Source organism: Nomascus leucogenys, chromosome 10 (assembly GCF_006542625.1).
Source record: "Nomascus leucogenys isolate Asia chromosome 10, Asia_NLE_v1, whole genome shotgun sequence".
In the NCBI taxonomy this organism is placed as follows: domain Eukaryota; kingdom Metazoa; phylum Chordata; class Mammalia; order Primates; family Hylobatidae; genus Nomascus; species Nomascus leucogenys.
In genome coordinates this window covers 54234553-54255986 of record NC_044390.1, presented here as the reverse complement: position 1 = coordinate 54255986, position 21434 = coordinate 54234553, and the positions used below count along the sequence as shown (strand labels likewise).

Sequence of the window (21434 nt, the reverse complement as noted above, 5' to 3'; positions counted from 1 at the left end):
TTGATTTTTCTTGCTCATGCTGAGAGTTTAATTCCCAGAAGATGCTGAGGAGGTGTGTGCATACTGAGTGTCTAGGCCGGGCACGGTGGCTCACGCCTGTAATCCCAGCACTTTAGGAGGCTGAGGTGGCCGGATCACCTGAGGTCAGGAGTTTGAGACCAGCCTGGCCAACATGGTGAAACCCCATCCATACTAAAAATACAAAAATTAGCTGGGCATGGTGGTGTGCACCTGTAGTCCCAGCTACTCAGGAGGCTAAGGCAGGAGAATTGCTTGAACCCGGGAGACAGAGGTTGCAGTGAGCCAAGATTGCGCCACTGCACTCCAGCCTGGGGAACAGAGTTAGACTCCATCTCAAAAAAAAAAAAAAAAAAAAAAAAGTGTCCGATGCATCACAACTTGCTAATCCTGGCTGGTGGAGGCCTCCTAGGGGCTGCTGGGGCTCAGCCAGCTTTTGGAGAGTGATTCAGTGGCTTTAGCTGCCCCTGGGGTGGGCGGGGCCTCTGTTTGCTGAGGCGTGATTGGGGCCTTGCGTTATCAGCTGTCAGCAAGGCAGGGCCCTGGGACTAGAGCTGGGACAGTGTGGATGAGCTCCTGGGGCTGGGGGATGCTGGGTAAGTGATGCTGCCCATGGCAGGAAGTACTCAGCCACATGTCCCCGCTCCCTGGGTTCCTGGCACTGCGACTGTGCAGTGGACACTCTGTTGGACTAAAGACAGGGCAGTTTCCAGGCTCACAGCTGCTGTCGGCACTACCAGGGTGGCAATCTCCGAGAAAGAGTCCGGCGATGGGCACAGGAGTTGGATAAGGGACTCACAGTCTCAGGTGAACCCCATGATGATGCCAAGAACTGCAGTAGCCTGAAGATCCCAGGAAAACAAGACCCAGGTGTGCCTGGCCTCCCAGGGGCCCTCCCTGCCCTGGTTACCTCCCTGCAGTTACCACAGAAACAAGATCCCAGGCTGCTCCTGCAGACAGCACACCCCAGCCTCGAGGCGCTTGTCTGGCCTCTGACCCCTCTGCTCTGCCATCTCCTCCTGCTCCAGTCACCGCTATTCCTGAGTCCTGGGAGCTTGAGGAAGCCCAGGGCATCCAGGGCTCACTCCCAAAAAAAAAGGGCCAGAGAGCAGAGCATGGAGTCCTGCTCACCGTGGTAACAACGGCAGAAACAGGAATGGTTACGATCACCAGCTCTGCACTGGCCCCAAGCCCCAGCCTCCATCCCTGGAGCTGGGACCACCACAGTCATTAGTTCCCAGCTGTGTTCCCTGTCATCCGGGGATCAGGCGCCAAGTGATCTGGCCACACTGCATTGGATGTGAGGCCATGGCATTGGGCGGGGAGCCTCAGAGGCCGTGCCCGGGGCGGTGGGGACTCACCACATGCTCCCCGATGCGTCCCGCTCCCCAAACGCGCTGTAGGAGCCATCCTGGCGCTTGTAGGTCAGCTGGCGCTGGTAGCCTGTGGGGCAAGCAGAGAGGACCCTGTCCTGTTGAGTGGCCTGGACCAGGCCCGCCCCCGGGGACCTACATCACTCTGCCATCCCCAACCCCGGATCTCCAAAGCCACACCACATGTGGGGTCCCTGGAATTGCCTCGAATCATATCTGGAGTCCTTGAAACCGCCATACACCCACATCTGGGGTCCCTGAAACTGCCCCATACCACATGTGGGGTTCTTGAAACTGCTTTATACCACATTTGGAGTCCCTAAAACTGTTCCACACCACATCTGGGCTCACTGAAACTGCCCCGTGTCACATCCGGGGTCCCTGAAACTGCCCCGCACCACATCTGGGGTTCCTGAAACTGCCTCATACTACATCTGGAGTCCCTGGAACTGCAGCACACCACATCTGGGGTCGCTGAAACTGCCCCATGCCACATCTGGGGTCCCTGAAACTGCCCCACATCACATCTAGGGTTCTTGAAACTGTCTCATACCGAATCTGGAGTCCCTGGAACTGCTCCACACCACATCTGGGGTCCCTGAAACTGCTCCACACCACATCTGGGGTCCCTGAAACTGCTCCACACCACATCTGGGGTCCCTGAAACTGCTCCACACCACATCGGGGATCCCTCGAACTACCCCACACCACATCTGGGGTCCTTGAAACTGCCCCACACCACATCTAAGGTGGCTGTAACTTCCAACTCATTCATCTCGTTTACTGACATTGCCCCTTTGTGACTACTGGTCACACACTGGCCTTCAGTCCCTCCCAGGAGGTCAGTGAAACCACCATCTTGGGGCAGCGCCCTCTGTCCCCCACAGCCCTCTGTCCCCAGGTGTGGGGGCTGCTCCATCTGCTGGGGCGAGAGCTTGGGAAGCTCAGAGAACTGGAGGTGCCGGGGGGCAGGGAATGGAGCAGGGAACAAGGGGGTGTGGTGAGAGGCTGGTGGGCCACAGGGGCCTCCAAGGCTGGGCTGGGAGTGTGGTTTTCCCGCAAGGGTGTAGGGAGCCATGGGTGGCGTGTGAGTAGGAGAAGAGTGTGAGGAGACATATAGAGCCAGTGGACCATAGGGTCTGGACAGAAAGCTGGGGACGGGGGACCCTCCAAGTGTGCAATGATGAGTTTGGACCCAGTGGCGGCGACAGAGGTGGGGAGCCTTCCTGGGGTGAAGGCAGAGCTACTCAGCCAGACACAGGCTGTGAGGGAAAGAAGGACGAATCTGAGGGCACCACAGTGTGTGGCCTGAGCCTCAGGAAGGACAGGGCTGTGTCCACAGAGACAGGACCGGTGACAAAAGAAATTCTGTACTGGGTGGGTCCTCCCAAATTCATATCCACTTGGAACCCAAAAATGGGACCTTACTGGAAATAAAGATCTTTACAGATGTCATTAAGGTTAGGATCTCTAGATGAGAGCATCTTGGATTTATTTAGGGTGGGCCCTAAATCCAATGACAGGCGTCCTTGTAAGAGAAAAGAGAGGCTGGGCACCGTGGCTTGCACCTGGAATCCCAGCACTTTGGGAGGCCGAGGTGAGAGGATCACTTGAGGCCGGGAGTTCAAGACCAGCCTGCACAACATAGCGGAACCCCATCTTTACAAAGAATTGGCTGGGCATGGTGATGCACACCTGTAGTCCCAGCTACTCAGGAGGCTGAGGTGGGAGGCTCACTTGAGCCCAGGAGTTCAAGTCTGCAGTGAGCTATGATCACACCATTGCACTCCAGCCTGGGTGACAGAGTGAGACCCTGGCTCTTAAAAAAAAAAAAAAAGAAAAAAGAAAGGGAATTAGTCACAGAGGTGACAGCCATGTGACTGTGAAGGCACACAGCAGGCTGATCAGTCTATAAGCCAAAGAACACCTGGAGCCAGCAGACGCCAGGAGAGAGGCCTGGGACAGTCTCCCTCAGAGCCACCAGAAGGAACCAGCTCTGCGGACACCTTTATTTTTGACTTTTGGCCTCCAGAACTATAAGGAGATGACACATTTCTGTCGTTCTAAGCCACCCAGTTTGTGGCATTTTGTTGTGGCAGTTTTAGGAAATGAACACAAGTGGGTTTGGGGGGAAGATGGCGGGGGTTGATATGGGGTTTGTCGAGTCTGAACTGCGAGTTGGCTGGATGCACACAGGGTCTGGCTGTCCCGTGGAGGTACAAGCTGTTATTCACGAGGAGGGCTCATTCGACTCTGGGTGGTGTTTAAGGACCTGAGCCTGGATGGATCCACCACGGTGCGCCTGGCCCTGGGGCAGCCGGTGTCCACCCACCTCCCAGACCCTCACAAGTGCTAATTTACTGAGCCCCCAGGACCTGGCCCCAGTGGACTTGGCCTTCCTAGCTGTCCATGATCAGCCTTCATAATGCCAGACTTTCAGCCTGGAGCAACCCCTGACTTTCTTCTTTCTTCTTTTTTATTTTTTACAGTTGGGGTCTCACTGTGTCACCCTGGATGGAGTGCAGTGGCACAACCACAGTTCACTGCAGCCTCCAACTCCTGGGCTCAAGCGATGCTCCTGCCTCAGCCTCCTGAGCAGCTGGGACTACAGGTGCCTGCCACCATGTCTGGCTAATATTTTTTTATTTTTTTGTAGAGACCGGGGTCTTGCTTTGTTGCCCAGACTGGTCTCAAATTCCTGGGCTCAAGTGATCCTCCTGCCTCGGCCTCCCAAAGTGTTGGGATTATAGGCATCAGCCACTGTGCCTGGCCTTCTTTTTTCTTTTCTAAATGTTATTTTTTATAATGCTGTTATATTATTCTTGTTGTAAAAAAAAAAAATCTACACTTTAAAAAGATGCTTTTCCTCTCCCGATATCTGAACAGCACCATCTCATCCTAACAGCCACAGATATCAGGCTCCCGCTGACAGTGACCAGATCGGGGCCACCCTGAATGGCCTCTTTTGCCCACTTCCTCCCCCTTGCTGCGCCTGGTGTGTGGGCTGCCTCCAGCGTGGTCTTCTCCACTGAAGGCTGAACCTGCCTCCCTTGCTCCCACCTCGACCCAGGCAGTTTTTCCCCAATACCTTGTACGAGGTAGTCGGTGGTCTCTCTCTCCACCTCAGGGCTAAGCTGCTGGGTTTTCTGAAGATACTTCAAGACAAAGACGTTGGGAGCAAAGTGGATCATGTTCTGCTCTCCACAGCCAAAGGGCAGCCGCAGGAGGTTGTTGAGGTGGTTCAGGGTTGGCCCCATGACGTCCCCTGGTGGGAAGGAGAAGAGAGTTGAGTTGGGGGCTGTCCCAGCTCAGTAGAGAACAGGGACAGCTTTATCCAGGGATGGGAGACTGCATGTGTCATGCAATCAGCCACCCAACTGCCCTTTGGGACTGGCACCCTCTGCCTGCTCAGACCAGCTGGTGTCCTGGCTTTGGTGACAATTTTACACACCTCCTTCTGTGTTCTTTAGTTTTAACTCAGGCTTTCTTTCTCTAGCTTTTCATTCTGTTCAATGCTTTTTCCCTCCCTGGCTTTTAAAATAGGTGCTTTGAAGGCTATATGTTGGCCTCTAAGTACAACTTTGGCTGCATCCCACAAATATTGGTATGTCTATACAATCATTCTCATTCCATTCTAAATAGTCTTTCTAAAATATTCCTTTTTTTTTTTTTGAAATGGAGTCTCACTCCCTCAACCAGGCTGGAGTGCAGTGGCTCAATCTTGGCTCACTGCAACCTCCGCCTCCTGGATTCAAGCAACTCTCCTGCCTTTGCCTCAGCCTCCCAAGTAGCTGGGACTACAGGTGTGTGCCACCACACCCAGCTAATTTTTTTTTTTTTTCAGTAGAGACAGGGTTTCATCATGTTGGCCAGACTGGTCTCAAACTCCTGAACTCAGGTGATCTACCTGCCTCTGCCTCCCAAAGTGCTGGGATTACAGGTGTAAGCCACCACGCCCGACCCTAAAATATTCTTTCTAAAATATTCAGATTTTCTCTTTAACCAAGAGCACTTCAATTTTTAAAAAAGTTTCTAAATGTATGGAGTTGGAGGTGCATTTTTGAAAGTTTTCTCTCTTTAAAAATTCTGGTTCTCTCATCCCCTTGACATTCTGTATTCTTCTTCTTGGCTTCCTTGTCTCCAAGATTGCTGATGGACCCCCTTGGGACCCCCAATGTCCCCTGAACACACCTTCTTTCCTTCTTTATTTTATTTTATTTTATTTTTAGATGGAGTCTCGCTCTGTCGCCAGGCTGGACTGCAGTGGCGTGATCTTGGCTCACTGAAACCTCCGCCTCCCAGATTCAAGCAGTTCTCCTGCCTCAGCCTCCTGAGTAGCTGGGATTACAGGTGTGTGCCACCACACCCAGCTAATTTTTGTATTTTTAATAGAGACAGGGTTTCACCATGTTGGCCAGGATGCTCTCGATCTCTTGACCTCGTGATCCACCTGCCTTGGCCTCCCAGAGTGCTGGGATTACAGTTGTGAGTGACTGCACCTGGCCCCTTCTTTCCTTCTTTAGCCTCTCTGCATGTCTCGCTGAGGCTGCCATTGCCCCTGCAGCCTCCTCTTGTTGCACAAACAGCCTGGCTACTTTCTCATCACCATGCTCTAGGTTCCCCAGCTTCTTCTCCACCCGCTGTGTCACTGAAGGCACTGGCGCACGGATCCCAGCCATCACCTTCTCTCCATTCCTGCCTCTCTGCTTCTTCTTCTATCTCCCTCAATTCCATGAGTCACTCAGCCCCACATCCACCTCTGTCTTGCTCTTGTGTCTCAGGAATTGTAAACTCGAAATTCCTCTGATCTGGCCACAATCACCTACCTGCCTGGGTCCCAGAGCCTCCACTCTCTGATGTCGGAGAGAGCCTCGACACCCTCATTTGGGTCCTTCCATCTCCTTCCGGCCTCTCACCCTCTCCTCCCTGGCTCAGGCCCATCCCAAAATCTCACCACCCTTCTGCCCAACTCCTAGCACTGGATCAATCACAATCCCCACTTTCCCCTCCAGCACCTGGGCTACTAGAGGTATCCTGATATGGTTTGGCTGTGTCTCCAACCAAATCTTGTCTTGAATTGTAGCTCCCATAATTCCCACATGTTGTGGGAAGGACCCGGTGGGAGATAATTGAATTATGGGGGTGGGTTCCCCATACTGTTCTCGCAGTAGTGGGTAAGTCTCACGAGATCTGATGGTTTTATAAGGGGAAACCTCTTTCACTTGGCTCTCATCCTCTCATTCTCCCTGGGACCATGTAAGATGTGCCTTTCACCTTCCTGCCATGATTGTGAGGCCTCCCCAGCCACATGAAACTGTGAGTCAATTAAACCTCTTTTTCTTTATAAATTACCCAGTCTTGGGTATGTCTTTATCAGCAGCATGAAAACAGACTAATACACATCCTAACCCTACAGACCCCCTAAGGCTGCTTCCAATGTCCCTAGTCAGAGCCTCTCACCCCTACTCAGCAACTGCTCCGGACACCTGCCCCATCACCAAGACCCCCCAGGCCTCCATCCTGCACCCCATATCTGGCTGACTTATTCAGGCATTTGTGTTTTCTTGGATCTTGTCCTTGGCCCATTGCCCTCACAGGGTTCACTGCAGGTTCTTAGGGGTCACCCCACCCTGACCTCTGCATATGGCTTAGACTTGGGGGGCTCAGGATCTGCCATCTCACCTGGACTAGGAATTCCCTCAAGGGTGGGGTTGGGGTCAGCTCTTGGGCTGCCTCAATGCCCAGCACATGGATGGGCATAGAGAAGGCACTGGAAGCTGCTTGTCAGGTGAGTGGGTGCATGGGTGGACACCCCAAGACACAGGTCCCCAGCAAAGCCCAGCTTGAGACTAAGCCTGGAGTCTCAACCTCGGCTCTTGCCCCCTGACCTCTCCAAGCCAGGCTATGGGACAGACGCACCGATGATGGAGGCGGTGGCCCGCTCAGACCCAGGGATGGCGCCGTGCGGGACCCCCAGGGTGAAGGCCTCGCTGTAGCTCTCGTCCACCTCCATCTTCCTCCAGATTCGGAATTCACCCATGGAGCCCCAGCCGGTGGAAAAGCCAATGAACTGGACCTCTGGTGGCCTCGGGAGGGTCCAGGCCACAATGACAGACTCATTGGACGGCTCTGGACCATGGCCAACCTGGAAAAAGAAACCAAGGCTGCTGGATGCTGGCAGGAAGCAGGCAGTAGGCACTCAGGTAGCAGTGATACCAGCTTTGTGGCCAGGGTCAGAAGCCTCAGCCATGCTCACAGCACAAGGAAGGGTCTTCGGGGAGTCAGAGGTGAGAGAAACCAGGTTACCCCATCCATTAAACAGCCAACAGAAACATAAGGCATGGCATCTGCAGGTTCCAAAGTCACTAGGCTCCTTGGAACCTCTGGACCTTTGCACATGCTATTGCTCTGCCTGGAGAACATACTCTGCTCCCATTTTGCCTAGCGAACTCCTATTCTTACATCAAAACCTACTTTGGCTATGTTCTTCCTCTAGGAAGCAGTATTAGCTTCCTGTGGTGGGAAGCTGTGTTAGCTTCTATATGTTTTTTTCCTTGGCCCAGAAAACACCCCAACCCCTGTTTCACTTGCTCATGTCCATTCTTTTCTCCCCTACCTCCTCTCTCTGCTCCCTGATCCCTGGGTGCTTCCTCTGCCACAGCTCTTGCTACATGGTTTTTTTTTTTTTTTTTTTTTTTTTTTGGTAAGTGACTCTAGACTAAGAACAACTTGAGGTGGTGCCCCATGTTTCCCTTGCTCCTCCCGACCCCTGATCTGAGCCTGGCACCAAACAGGAAACAGCTAATATTGGAGGAACATGAGGTTTCTGCACAAGCCCCAGGCAGTTCTGCTGTATACCTGGATAAAACCACCACGCCAGCTGATCCAGAATGTTCTGAATTCATCCCAGGAAAGGATCTTGGCCGTGTGTGCACTGGCCACAGGCTCTCCCATCTTGCTGGTGGAGATCCATGACCTGGTGTTCTGATGCCCCCCCAGGACTATCTCGATCATGCCTGCTGTGTCCTGGGGCCCAGAAGACAAGGCCACACGGGCATCATTGTGAGCTCGCACGGCCACATCAAAGCGGGTGAGGCGCAGTGGCCGCTGCACATACTGGAACTCATACTTGTTGGGGGTGGAGATGTGGACTCTCTCTGGATGGAGGAAAGGAGATGGGGAGTTGAGAGGGCACCTGGAGGCATCCCACTTTCCCTGATGGTACCTGGAGGTGAGCATCAGGACCACAAGGAGTGGGTCTCATTGTGACTCAGCACACATGGTGGAATGGTGTTGGCCTAACAATGGCATTGGCAATGGCACACAAAAGATAAAATGGTACTGGGAAGAGTGGCTGACACCTGTAATCCCAGCATTTTAGGAGGCTGAAACAGGAAGACTGCTTGAGGCCAGGGGTTCAAGACCAGCCTGGGCAACATAGCAAGACTCTTATCTCTACAAAAATGTTTTTAAATTAGCAGTGGCATGCATCTGTTGTCCCAGCTACTTGGGAGGCCAAGGCAGGAGGATTGCTTGAGCCCAGGAGTTCAAGGCTGCAGTGAGCCATGATTGCACCATTGCATTCCAGCCTGGGTGACTCTCTAAAAAACAAGCAAGACTCTCTCTAAAGCAAGACTCTCTCTCTAAAAAAACAAAAAGATAAGATGCTCAGGGATAAATCTGACCAAAGATGAGCAAGGTGCTGAAAATTGCAAAAGGCTGAAGAGAGACACTCTGAAAACCCAAATCAACAAAAGCTAGACCATGTTCATGGACTATTGTGAACATGTGAGTTCTTCCTCAGACGGTTCTATAGATTCAAAGCAATCCCAATCAAAATCCCAGGAGGCTCTTTTGGAGAAATTGTTAAACAGATTTCAAAATCTATACAAACATGAAAAGGACCTAGGAGAGCTCAACTTTGGTAAAGAACCCAGCACTTTGGGAGGCTGACCACCTGAGACCAGGAGTTTGAGACCAGCCTGACCCACATAGTGAAACTCCGTCTCTACTAAAAAGACAAAAATTAGTCAGGCATGGTGGTAGGTGCCTATAATCCCAGCTACTCAGGAGGCTGAGGTGGGAGAATCACTTGAACCCAGGAGGTGGAGGTTGCAGTGAGCTGAGATTGCGCCACTGCACTCTAGCATCAGTGACAAGAATGAAAGTCCATCTCAAAAAAAAAAAAAAGAAGAACACAACTGGAAAACTCGCACCCTCTGACACTGAGACTTACCATAAAGTGACAAGAATCACCACAATGTGATATGGGTGTCAGGAAACACAAATGCATCAACTATTATGTGGGGAGAGGGGCTACTTAGAGGCATCTGGTACTTGCCTCCTTGACAAAGAACAAAAATAGCAAGTAGATCATCACACTTTGACTAGTCCATCTAAGAACACTGGACTTCAACAGAGAAGTGACAAGAAACACCTAAAGCGAAGAAGGAAATGGAAATAACGCATGGTGCTTGGCGGGAATTGGCTGGGAGCCTGGAGTAACTCCCCAGTGCGAGGAAAGGGTAAGTGAGTAAACCCCAGTGGTCCCCATTCCCACTGTGGACTCCAGCAGCGCTAGCCATGGAAGAGCCCCTAGATCCTCACGGGCCGCAGACTAGCCTATGGAGATACACAGAGATTGTGCAAAGATACTGTTCCAGAGAGGGGACTAAGGCTGGGTCTCACACACCCTTGAACCCTAAGCAGCTACAGCAGGGCACCGTATCGAGATCCCAGCCACTGCCAGGCTGCATTCTGCCTGGGGGCCAAACAGCTCTTGCATCTTCACATCTCTGGAGCCCCACTTACATTCCCTGCTCACAGCCACCACCATGGCTGGCTGCTGCCACCAGGACTGAAGCCCAAGCCATTGGCAATGACCTCACTGCCCCCAGCAGTGAAGCTGCTGCACACTTTCACGTGCCCCGAGGGCTAACTCCCTAACCTGCAGCAACTGCCACTATGGGATGCTGCAGCCAGGGGCCAAAGCATCAGCAAAGCTCATGCTCCCCAGCCACCTGCATATGGCTGCTGTCACTGGAAGCAACTGCACCCTCCCCAGTAGCAAGGCTGAACCCGAGCATTCCACCAGAGCCCTGAGAATCACCCCACCCCTGCCTACCAAAGCCAGCAACTGCACACACCACCAGGGAGCCTGAGATAGGTTGGCCCAGCCCAGCTCTGTCCCTGCAAGTGCCTGAGGGTGCCATCCAAAGGCCTTGAGACTGCCCAGCCTAGTTCACCACAGCTGGCACCTGAGTGCTCCTCCTAGGCACCTGATGTCAGGCTCACTCAACCTAATGTGTGCCACTATCACCACAGCTGGCACACACCTGCGTATGCCACCTGTGGGCAAGGAGGTTGGCCTACCCAACCTGTCACAGCTACCACCAACACCAGAGCAGACTGCTTGGGAGCCAGAGGGTCATCCCACCACTGCTACCGCCAGTGCCCATGCCACGCCCACTGCCCAGGGGCTCAAGAACCTATCCATCTTCCTGGCCCACCGCTGCCGCTACTGGCATTCAAGCAAGCTTCCTGGAGGTCCAAGAGTTGGCCCACCTGGACCCACTAACACTGGTACCAGTGTAGAATGCCCTGGTGCTCAAGGAAGGCGCTTTGCCCACTGCTGCCAACACTGGGACCTGAGGACAGGTCCATCTGGCTTCCCCATCCCCAGCAAAACTTCATCACAGTCTCCACTAATAACTGCATCCTAAGCCACTGAGGAAATCACAGACACCACTGATGCTGTTTATAGCTAAAAAAATCGTATGGAGACTACACTACTATACACATTCAGAATCAACCTAAACGCTGTACCCAACCAACACCACAGATACATCTTCAGGAAAAAGTCTTCCTCTATGAAAGCAAATTCAAAAGATTGGAAGAAGCAACTGTTACACCAAACGCATAGACATCACTGTAAGAACACAAGAGACGTGAAAAAGCAAGGAAATGTGACATCATCACCAAAGAAACACAATAATTCTTGAACAACAGATTCCAGTAAAAAAAAATGTATGTAATCTTGGAAAAATAATTCAAAATAATGACATTAGCTGAGTGTGGTGGCTCACACCTCTAATTCCAATACTTTGAGGGTCAAGGCAGATGACTCGCTTGAGGCCAGGCATTCAAGACCAGCCTGGGCAACATGGCGAAATCCCATCTCTAACAAAAATGCAAAAAATTAGCCAGGTGTGGTGGCATGTGCCTGTAGTCCTAGCTTCTTGGGGGGCCAAGGTGGGAGGATCACCTGGGCCCAAGAGGTCAAGGCTGCAGTGAGCCATGATTGTGCCACTGCACTCCAGGCTGGGCAACAGAGTGAGATCCTGTCTCAAGAAATAATAATGGTAATGATATAAAAGAAACTCAGTGAGACAAAAGAGAATACATAAGAACCATACAAAGAAGTCAGAAAAACAATTCAAAAAGGAACCAAACAAATTCTGAAACTGAAGAATTCATTAAATGAAATACAAAATACAATAGGAAGCTTCAATAATAAACTAGATGAAGTAGAAGAAAGAATTTCAGAACTTGAAGACAGATCTTTTAAAATAACCCAATCAGACAAAAATAAAGATGAAAGAACAAAGCCAACATGACAAATGGGGCACTATAAAGTAACCAAAAACTCAAAATTTTGGTGTCCCAGAAAGTGAAGAAAAAACAAAAGGGGTAGAAAACCTATTTAACAAAATATAGCTGAAAACTTCCCAAGTTTAACAAGAGATTTAGGCATCCAGATACAGGAAGTTCAGACATCTCCAAATGGATATAATTCAAAAAGGTCTTCTCCACAGCACATTATGGTCAAACTGTCAAAAGACAAAAATATCATTCTTTTCTTTTACTTATTCTTTTCCCTTTTTTCCAGTGTGGTTGGACAAAAAGATAGTTCTAAAGACGGCAAGAGAGGGCTTGGCATGGTGGCTCACACCTGTAATCCCAGCACTTTGGGAGGCTGAGGCAGGAAGATCACTTGAGGCCAGGAGTTCAAGACCAGCCTGGGCAACATAATCTTTTCAATAAATGGTGCTGGAACAGTTGGCTATCCAAATGCAGAAACATAAACTTTGATGCATACCTTGCATGGTAATCCAAAATTAACTCAAAATGAATCATGGCCACTTTGTAAGTGTAAAACTTAAAACTACAAAATTTTGAGAAAAAAAAACAGGGTTTAGCAAAGATTTCTTAAATATAGCAAATGCATTAATGAATAAAAAGAAAAAATAATAAATTGCACTTAATTAATATAAAAAAACTTCTGCTTCTCAAAAGATATAATTAAGAGAATGAATGAAAAGGTAAGCCACGGTCTGGGAGAAATATTTTTGCAAAGCATTTATCTGATAAAGAACTTGTATCCAGAATATATTTTCAAATCTCAAAATGCAATAAAAAAGGTACAACTCAATTTTGAACAGGTTAAAAGATTGGAACAGACATTTTTCCAAAAAAAAAGAGACATAGCAAACAGGCGAATGAAAATATGCTTAACATCATTAGTCATGATGAAAATGCAAGCTGAAACCACAGGGAGATGTCACTGGGTATCTATTAGAATGGCTAAAATTAAAAAGACTAACAATACTAAGTGTAGGTGAGGATGGGGAGGAAATGGAACTCTCACATACTGCAGGTGAGAATACAAAATGGCCTGAGCACTTTAGAAAACAGGTTGGCAGTTTCTTAAAAAGTTAAACATACATGAACCGTATGATTCTGTTTTTCCATTCCTAGCTATTGACCCAAGAGAAAGGAAAGCATGTTACCCAGAAAAGACACAAATGATAATAGTAGCTTTATTTGAGATACTCCCAAACTGGAAACAGCTTGAAAGTTCATCAACAGATGAATGGATGAATACATTGTGATATAGCCATTCAATGAGTCCTACTCAGCCTTAAAATGATTGAATTATTGACACATGCACCATGGATGAATCTCAAAATTATTATCCTGAAAGAAACCAGACAAAAAGAATACACACTACATGATTCCATTATATAACATTCTAGAAAGTACAAACGAATCCACAGAGACAGAAAGCAGCTCAGTGGTCCCTAGTGATGGAGTAAACAGGGGTGAGAGATTACAAAGGGGCATGACTCTTGGGAGGTGAAAGAAATGTTTGTTATCTTAGTTGTGACAATGGTTTCACAGACGTACATATATGTTAAAACTCACCAAATTGTACATTTAAAATGTGTGCAATTTATTGTATGTCAATTATGCCTCAATAAACATATTTAAAATGTTATTGGCTTTACTATTCATATAAATATGTTCATAAAAGTGTTAATTACAATATTAAAAAGTAGAAGTACTATAAGAAAGTCCAGTAATATGTTCCAAAATGTTCCATAACACGTTCTAAAATGCTCCATAATGGTGAAATTATGGCACAGTTATTATGAAACATTCTGAGGCTGTCTTGAAATGCTGTTCATAAAGACTTTATACTAACCAGAAAAAGTGCTCATAATGTGTTAAGTGAAAAATGCAGCATATATAATTATATAGTGTGTGAAGTAACAACTATGTTAAAACAAACAATAATCAACCCTATGAAAGCAAATACAACAAAATGTCAAAGGAAGTCTTCTTTGGGTGTGAAACAGAGGAGATGCTTTTCCTTCTACCTTCCCAAATTTCTGCAATACACATGTATTGCTTTTCATTTTACAATGTTTTAATTGTGGTAAAATATATATAACATGAAATTTACCATCTTAACCATTTTTCAGGGTAGAGTTCAATGGCATTAAGTACACCCACAATGTTGTGCAACCACCACCACCATCACCCATTTCAAGAACTCTTTTCATCTTGTAAAACTGTAACTCTGCACCCATTACATTAAGCACTCACTCCCTATTCCCTCCTCCCCCCAGCCTCTTGCAAACACCATTCTACTTTCTTTCTTTATGATTTCGACCACTCTAAGTGCCTCATATAAGTGGAATCATATGGTATTTGTACATATGTATTGCTTTTTAAAATGTTTTTAACTTAAAGTTTTGCTAAGATAATCATCACATGCAATTGTTATAAATAATTCAGAGAGCTCTCTGTACTCGTTTCCCTCCCTCCCCATCTTGCAAAATCACAGTCAGGAATATTGACATTGATACAATCCATCAATCTTATTCAGCTTCCTCCAATTCTATTTGTACTTTGTATGTGAGTGCCATGTAATTTTATCACATATGTAGGTACACGAATCCACTACCACAGTCAAGGTACTAAACATTCCCAACACCACAGAGATTCTCACCATTGCCCATTTATAACCATACCCATCCCCTACTTCCTCCTCCCTCTCCCTAACCCCTGGCAACCACTAATATGACCTCCATTTATAAAATTTTGTCCTTTCAAAAATATAAATGGAATAATTAATGTATCTTTTGGGATCTTCTTCCCACTCAATTCCCTTCATTCAAGATTCATACAAGTTGTTTTATGTATCCATAGTTTGTCCTTTTTATTAGTGAGTAGTATTCCAAGGCTTGAATGCACAGCTTGTTAAGTCATTCACCTGCTGAAGGACATCCGGGCTGTTTCCAGTTTGGGGCTACTACAAATAAAGCTAATATGAACATCTGTGTACAAGTTTTTGTGTGAACGTAAGTCTTTGTTTCTCTGAGATCAATACTCAGGAGTACAACTGCTGAGTGGTGGGGTAGCTGTATGCTCAGTTTTTTAAGAAACCACCAAACTGTTTTTAAAAACTACCGAAGGTGGCTGTACCATTTTACATTTCCACCAGCAATGTTTGAGTGGTCCACTTTCTCCACATCTTTGCCATCATTTAGTGTTCACTATTTTTTTTTTTTTGAGATAGCATCTCACTCTGTTGCCTAGGCTGGAGTGTGATGGTGCCATCACAGTTCACTGCCACCTCAGCCTCTCAGGGTCAAGCAATCCTCCCACCTCAGCCTCCCGAGTAGCTGGGACTACAGGCACAAGCCACCACGCCCAGCTGATATTTTGTATTTTTGTAGAGACAGGGTCTCATCATGTTGCCCAGGCTGGTCTTGAACTCCTGGACTCAAGCTCTCCACCCACCTTGGCCTCTCAAAGTGCTGGGATTACAGGCATGAGCCACTGCGCCTGGCTCTATTTTTAATCTTAGCCATTCTTATAGGTGGTGTGTAGGGGTATGTCATTATGCTGTAATTTGCATTTCCCTAATGATAAATGATGTCGAACATCTTTTTATGTGCAATTTGCCATCTGTATGTCTCCTCCGGTGAAGTGTCTGGTTATTTCTTTTGCCCACTTTTTTGTTTGTTTGTTTGTTTGTTGTTGTTGTTGAGATAGAGTCTCATTCTGTCACCCAGGCTGTAGTGCAGTGGCGCAATGTTGGCTCACTGCAACCTCTGCCTCCCAGGTTCAAGCTATTCTCATGCCTCAGCCTCCCAAGTAGCTGGGACCACAGGCACCTGCCACCATGCCTGGCTAATATTTTTTTTCTTTGTATTTTTTGTAGAGATGGAGTTTCACCGTACTGGCCAGGCTGGTCCTGAACTCTTGACCCCAATGATCCACCTGCCTCAGCCTCCCAAAGTGCTGGGATTACGGATGTGAGCCACCACAGTTGGCCTTGCCCACTTTTAATTAGATGGCTTGTTTTATTCACTACTGAATTGGAGACTTCTTTATATATTCTAAAAACTAGTAATTTGAGAAGGTTTGCAAATGTGTTTTCTCCCAGTCTGTAGACTGTAGTTCCTCCCTTAACAGGGTTTATTGTGGAAAAAAAAACTTTTAAAGTTTGATGAGGTTTATTTATTAATGTTTCCTTTTATAGATTGTACTTTTCAAGTCTGAAAATGATATGCTTGGCTCTAGGTGGCAGATCTTTTTTTGCCTCTTTTCTTTCTCCTTCCTTCCTTCCTTTTTTCCTTCCTTTCCTTCCTCTTTCCTTTCTCCCTTCCTTCCTTCCTTCCTGCCTGCCTGCCTGCCTTCCTCCCTCCTTCCTTCCTTTCTTCCTTCCATCCCTCCGTTCCTCCCTCCCTTCCTTACTTCATTTTTTTGAGACGGTTTCTCTCTGTCAACCAGGCTGGAGTGTAGTGGTACAATAAAGGCTCACTGCAACCTCCACCTCCTGGGCTCAAGCAATCCTCCCACCTCCACCTCCCAAGTAGCTGGGACTACAGGCGTGCACCACCACGTCTGGCCAAGTTTTTGTTTGTTTGTTTGTTTGTTTGTTTAATTTTTTGTAGAGATGGGATTTCACCATGTTGCCCAGGCTGTCCTATGTTTTTTTCTAAAAGCACTGTGGTTTTATGTGTAAGTCCATGATCCATTTTGGGTTCATTCTTGTGTAAGGTGTGATCTTTAGGTCCAGCCTCATGTGTTGCTGTTGTTGTTTTGAGATGGAGTCTCACTCTGTCACCCAGGCTGGAGTGCTGTGATGCAATCTCGGCTCACTGCAACCTCCACCTCTTGGGTTCAAGAGATTCTCCTGCCTCAACCTCCCAAGTAGCTGGGATTACAGGCACACACAACCACACCTGGCTAACTTCATACTTTCTTTTTTTTTTTTTTTTTGAGTTGGAGTCTCGCTCTGTCACCCAGGCTGGAGTGCAATGGCGTGATCTCGGCTCACTGCAACCTCTGCCTCCCGGGTTCAAGAGATTCTCCTGCCTCAGCCTCCTGAGCAGCTGGGATTGCAGGTGCACGCCACCATGCCCAGCTAATTTTTTGTATTTTTAGTAGAGACGGGGTTTCACCATGTTGGTCAGGCTTGATCTTGAACTCCTGACCTCGTGATCCACCCGCCTCAGCCTCCCAAAGTGCTGGGATTACAGGCGTGAGCCACCACACCTGGCCAACTTTCTACTTTTATTATTGATAAGTTTCACCATGTTGGCCAGGGTGGTCTCAAACTCCTGACTTCAAATGATCCACCTTCCTCAGGCTCCCAAAGTGCTGGGATTACAGGCGTGAGCCACAGCGCCCGGCCGGCCTAACCTTCCTGCTTGGTGCCTGCAGTGCACATCCCTGTGTATTCATTCCCTGCGTGGTGGATGCCCCACCCTCACTGGCTCTGCCTGTCCCCAGCTGGGACATCGCTCTTCCTAAACCACAGTGCCCCCTTCCCCCAGGAAGGGCAGGTGCTCACTTTGCAGCGGGACAGCCCCCACAGTGTGGGAAACGGGGAAGGCCAAAGTCCTGACCCAGCCAGGTGGCCACACCTGAGCAGGATGGGCATGGGGGACTCACCACTGGGACAGAAGAATGCGCTGTAGGTATACGCCCGGGGGACTCCTTCGGCCTGAAACAAAGAAACAAGGAGAACTGAGTGCTGGGGCGGTGAGGGGGATGGTCAGCTCAGCGGAGCAGCTGGCTCTCCCACAGCAATGACTTCAAGTCCAGACCACATAATTGTGCTTCCAGGGTTTACGTGGTATCAGCAAGGTCACACCAAGATCACAGGTGCTTGGAGTAGGACAGGGCCACCCACTTCCCAGGCTCCTACCAATGGGGAAACTGAGGCTGCTCCCCCTTGCTGGCCAAAAGAAACTCACCAACTGCTTCTAAACTTGTCATGGGGCCCACACCCCTACCCTACCCTCCCAGCCACCCACTTCCTCCCATCTCCCTCTGGGCAGGGTACATCATGAGGACAAACGAGCCAGGTTCTGAGGCCTCATTTGACATCTGTGAGCACTGTGAGAGGGGCTCCTGCATCTGCCAAGGATAGGTCTCCATCCCACTGTCTGTCCGCCACATCTCTTGTCTCCTGTCTCTTCCATCTGGGTGCTCATTTCTGCGTCTTCTATGGATGACCCCAAATACCGGAAGGCAGCTGTCTCAGTCTCTTAAAAAGGGATGCCCAGAATTTAAACCCCTACACCTTGTGGAACTTGGTCCGACCAACACGGCTCCTGTGGGGGCCCTTGGATCAGACCTCAAAGGGTTAACATGGGGCAGGTGCAGCCAGGTGGCCTGGCAGCCCCTTCCCCATTAGGATGGTCAATTGTATTTATTTATTTATTTATTTATTTATTTATTTATTTATCTATCTATCTATCCATCTAGAGACAGAGTCTCACTCTCACCCAGGCTGGAGTGCAGTGGCGTGAGTGATCTCAGCTCATTGAAATCTCTGCCTCCTAGGTTTAAGCAAGTCTCATGCCTCAGCCTCCCAAGTAGCTGGAACTACAGGCACATGCCACCATGCCAGGCTAATTTTTCATATTTTTGGTGGAGACGGGATTTTGCCATGTTGGCCAGGCTAGTCTCAAACTCCTGACCTCAAGCGATCCGCCTGCCTCGGCCTCCCAAAGTGCTGGGATTACAGGCATGAGCCACTGCGCCCAGCCTAGGATGGTCAATTTTAGGTGTCAACTGGACTGGGCTCCGGGATGCCCAGGTAGCTGGTTAAACACTCTATCTGGGCGTGTCCAGGAAGTGCTTCTGCAAGAGATCATCATTGGTGTTGGAGGACTGAGTAGGGCACACGGCCCTCTCCAATGTGAGTGGGCACCATCCAAGCTGTTGAGCGCCTCCTGATACAACAAGACAGAGGAAGATTGGTTCCACTCTCTGCTCAACTGCTTGAGCTGGGACATCGATCTCCTGCTCCTGGTTCCCAGGCCTTCAGACCTGGGCTGGAATCTACACCACTGGTTCTCCAGCTCTCAGGCCTTCCAGCTACACCACTGGCTTTCCTGGGTCTTTAGCTTTTTGTTGTTGTTGTTGTTGTTGTTGTTTTGGGGTTTTTTTGTTTTTGTTTTTGTTTTTTTTTAGATGGAGTCTCACTCTGTTGCCCAGGCTGGAGTGCAATGGTGCGATCTCGGTTCACTGCAACCTCTGCCTCCTGAGTTCAAGTGATCCTCCTGCCTTAGCCTCCTGAGTAGCGGGGATTACAGGCACCCACCACCAGGCCCAGCTAATTTTTCTACTTTTAGTAGAGACAGGGTTTCACTATGTTGGCCAGGCTAGTCTCGAACTCCTGACCTCAGGTGATCTGCCTGCCTCGGCCTCCCAAAGTGCTAGGATTACAGGCGTGAGCCACCACACCCAGCCTCCTGGGTCTCTATCTTGCAGAGGGCAGCTTGTAAACTTCTCGGCTTCCATAAGCCCATGAGCCAGTACCTTATGATAAACCTGTCCTACGGATGTATGTGTGGGAGTGTGTGTATATAACAAATCTCATTCTATGTATGTGTGTGGGGGGGATTTCTGTTTCTCTGGTGAATCCTAATACAACCATTCCTGCTGACTGGCTTAGGGCCACTCACTCAACCTCTCTGGGCCCCCATTTCATCATCTCTAAGATGGGGATAAAGACCCCCAACCTCACCTTGTGATGGGGTTATCATGCTTCAGAAGGGCTCTGGAGTCTTCTCAGTGCTACTGACAGTCAGTTCTTGTTATATTTTCTCATCCTTACCTACTTTCATTCCAAAGCTCTCCTTGAAATTGTCATGTAGACACATGAGTCCAGGAGATGCTTGTCCCCACTCACATCCACTTCCTAGTAAACTTCCCAGGGTTGGTGCTGAGAGGCTGAAGACACCATCTCAGGCTACACCGAGCCGTCCACCTGCCAGGATTTCATCTCACACCTGCTAGGCCCGATGTGGAGCCCACAGGTCATCTGCTAAGCTGGGGGGCACCAGGGAAGGCCCCAGAAGCATTGCTTAGGCCTCAGTAACCCCCTGTCTACCAGCCTGGCCCCTTGTTGGGAAAGGGATTTGGAGCAATGGGCAGGGCCAGGCCATTGTAACCCACAGGTGGCTTTTTTTTTTGAGATGGAGTCTCGCTCTGTCGCCCAGACTGGAGTCCAGTGGCACAGTCTCGGCTCACTGCAACCTCTGCCTCCCAGGTTCAAGCAATTCCTTCACCTCCTGCCATGATTGTAAGTTTCCTGAGGCCTCCCCAGCCATGCTTCCTGTACAGCCTACAGAACTGTGAGCCAATTAAACCTCTTTTCTTTCCTAATTATCCAGTCATGGCCAGGCATGGTGGCTCATGCTTGTAATCCCAGCACTTTGGGAGACCGAGGCAGGCGGATCACCTGAGGTCTATTCAAGGAATAGGGAATTCAAGGAATTCAAGACTAACCTGGCCAACATGGTGAAACCCTCGTCTCTACTAAAAATACAAAAATCAGCCAGGTGTGGTGGTGCACGCCTGTAGTCCCTGCTACTCAGGAGGCTGAGGAAGAAGAATCACTTGAACCTGGGAGGTGGAGGTTGCAGTGAGCTGAGATTGCACCACTACACTCCAGCCTGGGCGACAGAGTGAGACTCCATCCCCAAAACTAGCAGTAATATAAATAAATTAATAAATAACCCAGTCTCAGGTATTTATTTATAGCAATGTAAGAACAAACTAATATAACAAGGATGCACTGTGCCTCTGGCTGACCATTGGCTGGGGCCCTGGGCACAAATCCAGGGGCTCCTCATGGTTTCTGGGTCCCAAGAAACCTCTGCTGACTCAGCCCACAGAGGACCCCACAGCCGGCTTCCTCAATGACGCCCATCTCTTCCACTCTGCCCCTCTGCCATGGCTTGGGTTTGCTCCTTGAGCGTTAGCCCATCTCGGGCTGCACTTGTCCATCCTGGTTCCAACCTCCTTTGTCTCTGTGCCCTTTCCGGCTCGGGGCCAGATCTCAGAACATGGAGCCGGCATGACGCCATGAATACTAGCCCCGTTGGGCGTTTCTTCAACCTTGTAGTACAGATCTGTGTTTCATTCCTTTCGGCCTCCCTGGATTTGCCTGTTCTGGGCATTTCATATAAATTCAATCATACACCATGTGGCCTTTTGTGTTTGATTTTTTTTTGTTTTTTTGAGACAGGGTCTGGCTCTGTCGCCCAGGCTAGAGTGCAGTGTCACCAGAGTCCCTCTGTTGCTCACTGTAACTCCCACCTCCTGGACTCAAGCAATCCTCCCTCCTCAGCCTCCTGAGGAGCTGGGATGACAGGTGTGTGCCACCATGCCCAGCTAATTTTTGTATTTTTAGTAGGGACAGGCTTTTGCCATGTTGCCCAGGCTGGT

General features: G+C 49.0%; 1 protein-coding gene across 1 annotated transcript in view; it reads right to left on the bottom strand.

Moving 5' to 3' along the window:
• Positions 1-21434, bottom strand: part of CPAMD8 (C3 and PZP like alpha-2-macroglobulin domain containing 8) — a 134511-nt gene that overhangs the window by 28130 nt on the left and 84947 nt on the right. The window contains exons 23-27 of the mRNA XM_030821854.1: positions 17643-17694; positions 8250-8548; positions 7311-7536; positions 4480-4656; positions 1380-1461 (exon numbers count right to left, since the gene is read on the bottom strand). Of these exons, the coding sequence (XP_030677714.1) occupies positions 1380-1461; positions 4480-4656; positions 7311-7536; positions 8250-8548; positions 17643-17694 (836 nt within the window). The remainder of the gene's footprint in view (positions 1-1379; positions 1462-4479; positions 4657-7310; positions 7537-8249; positions 8549-17642; positions 17695-21434) is intronic.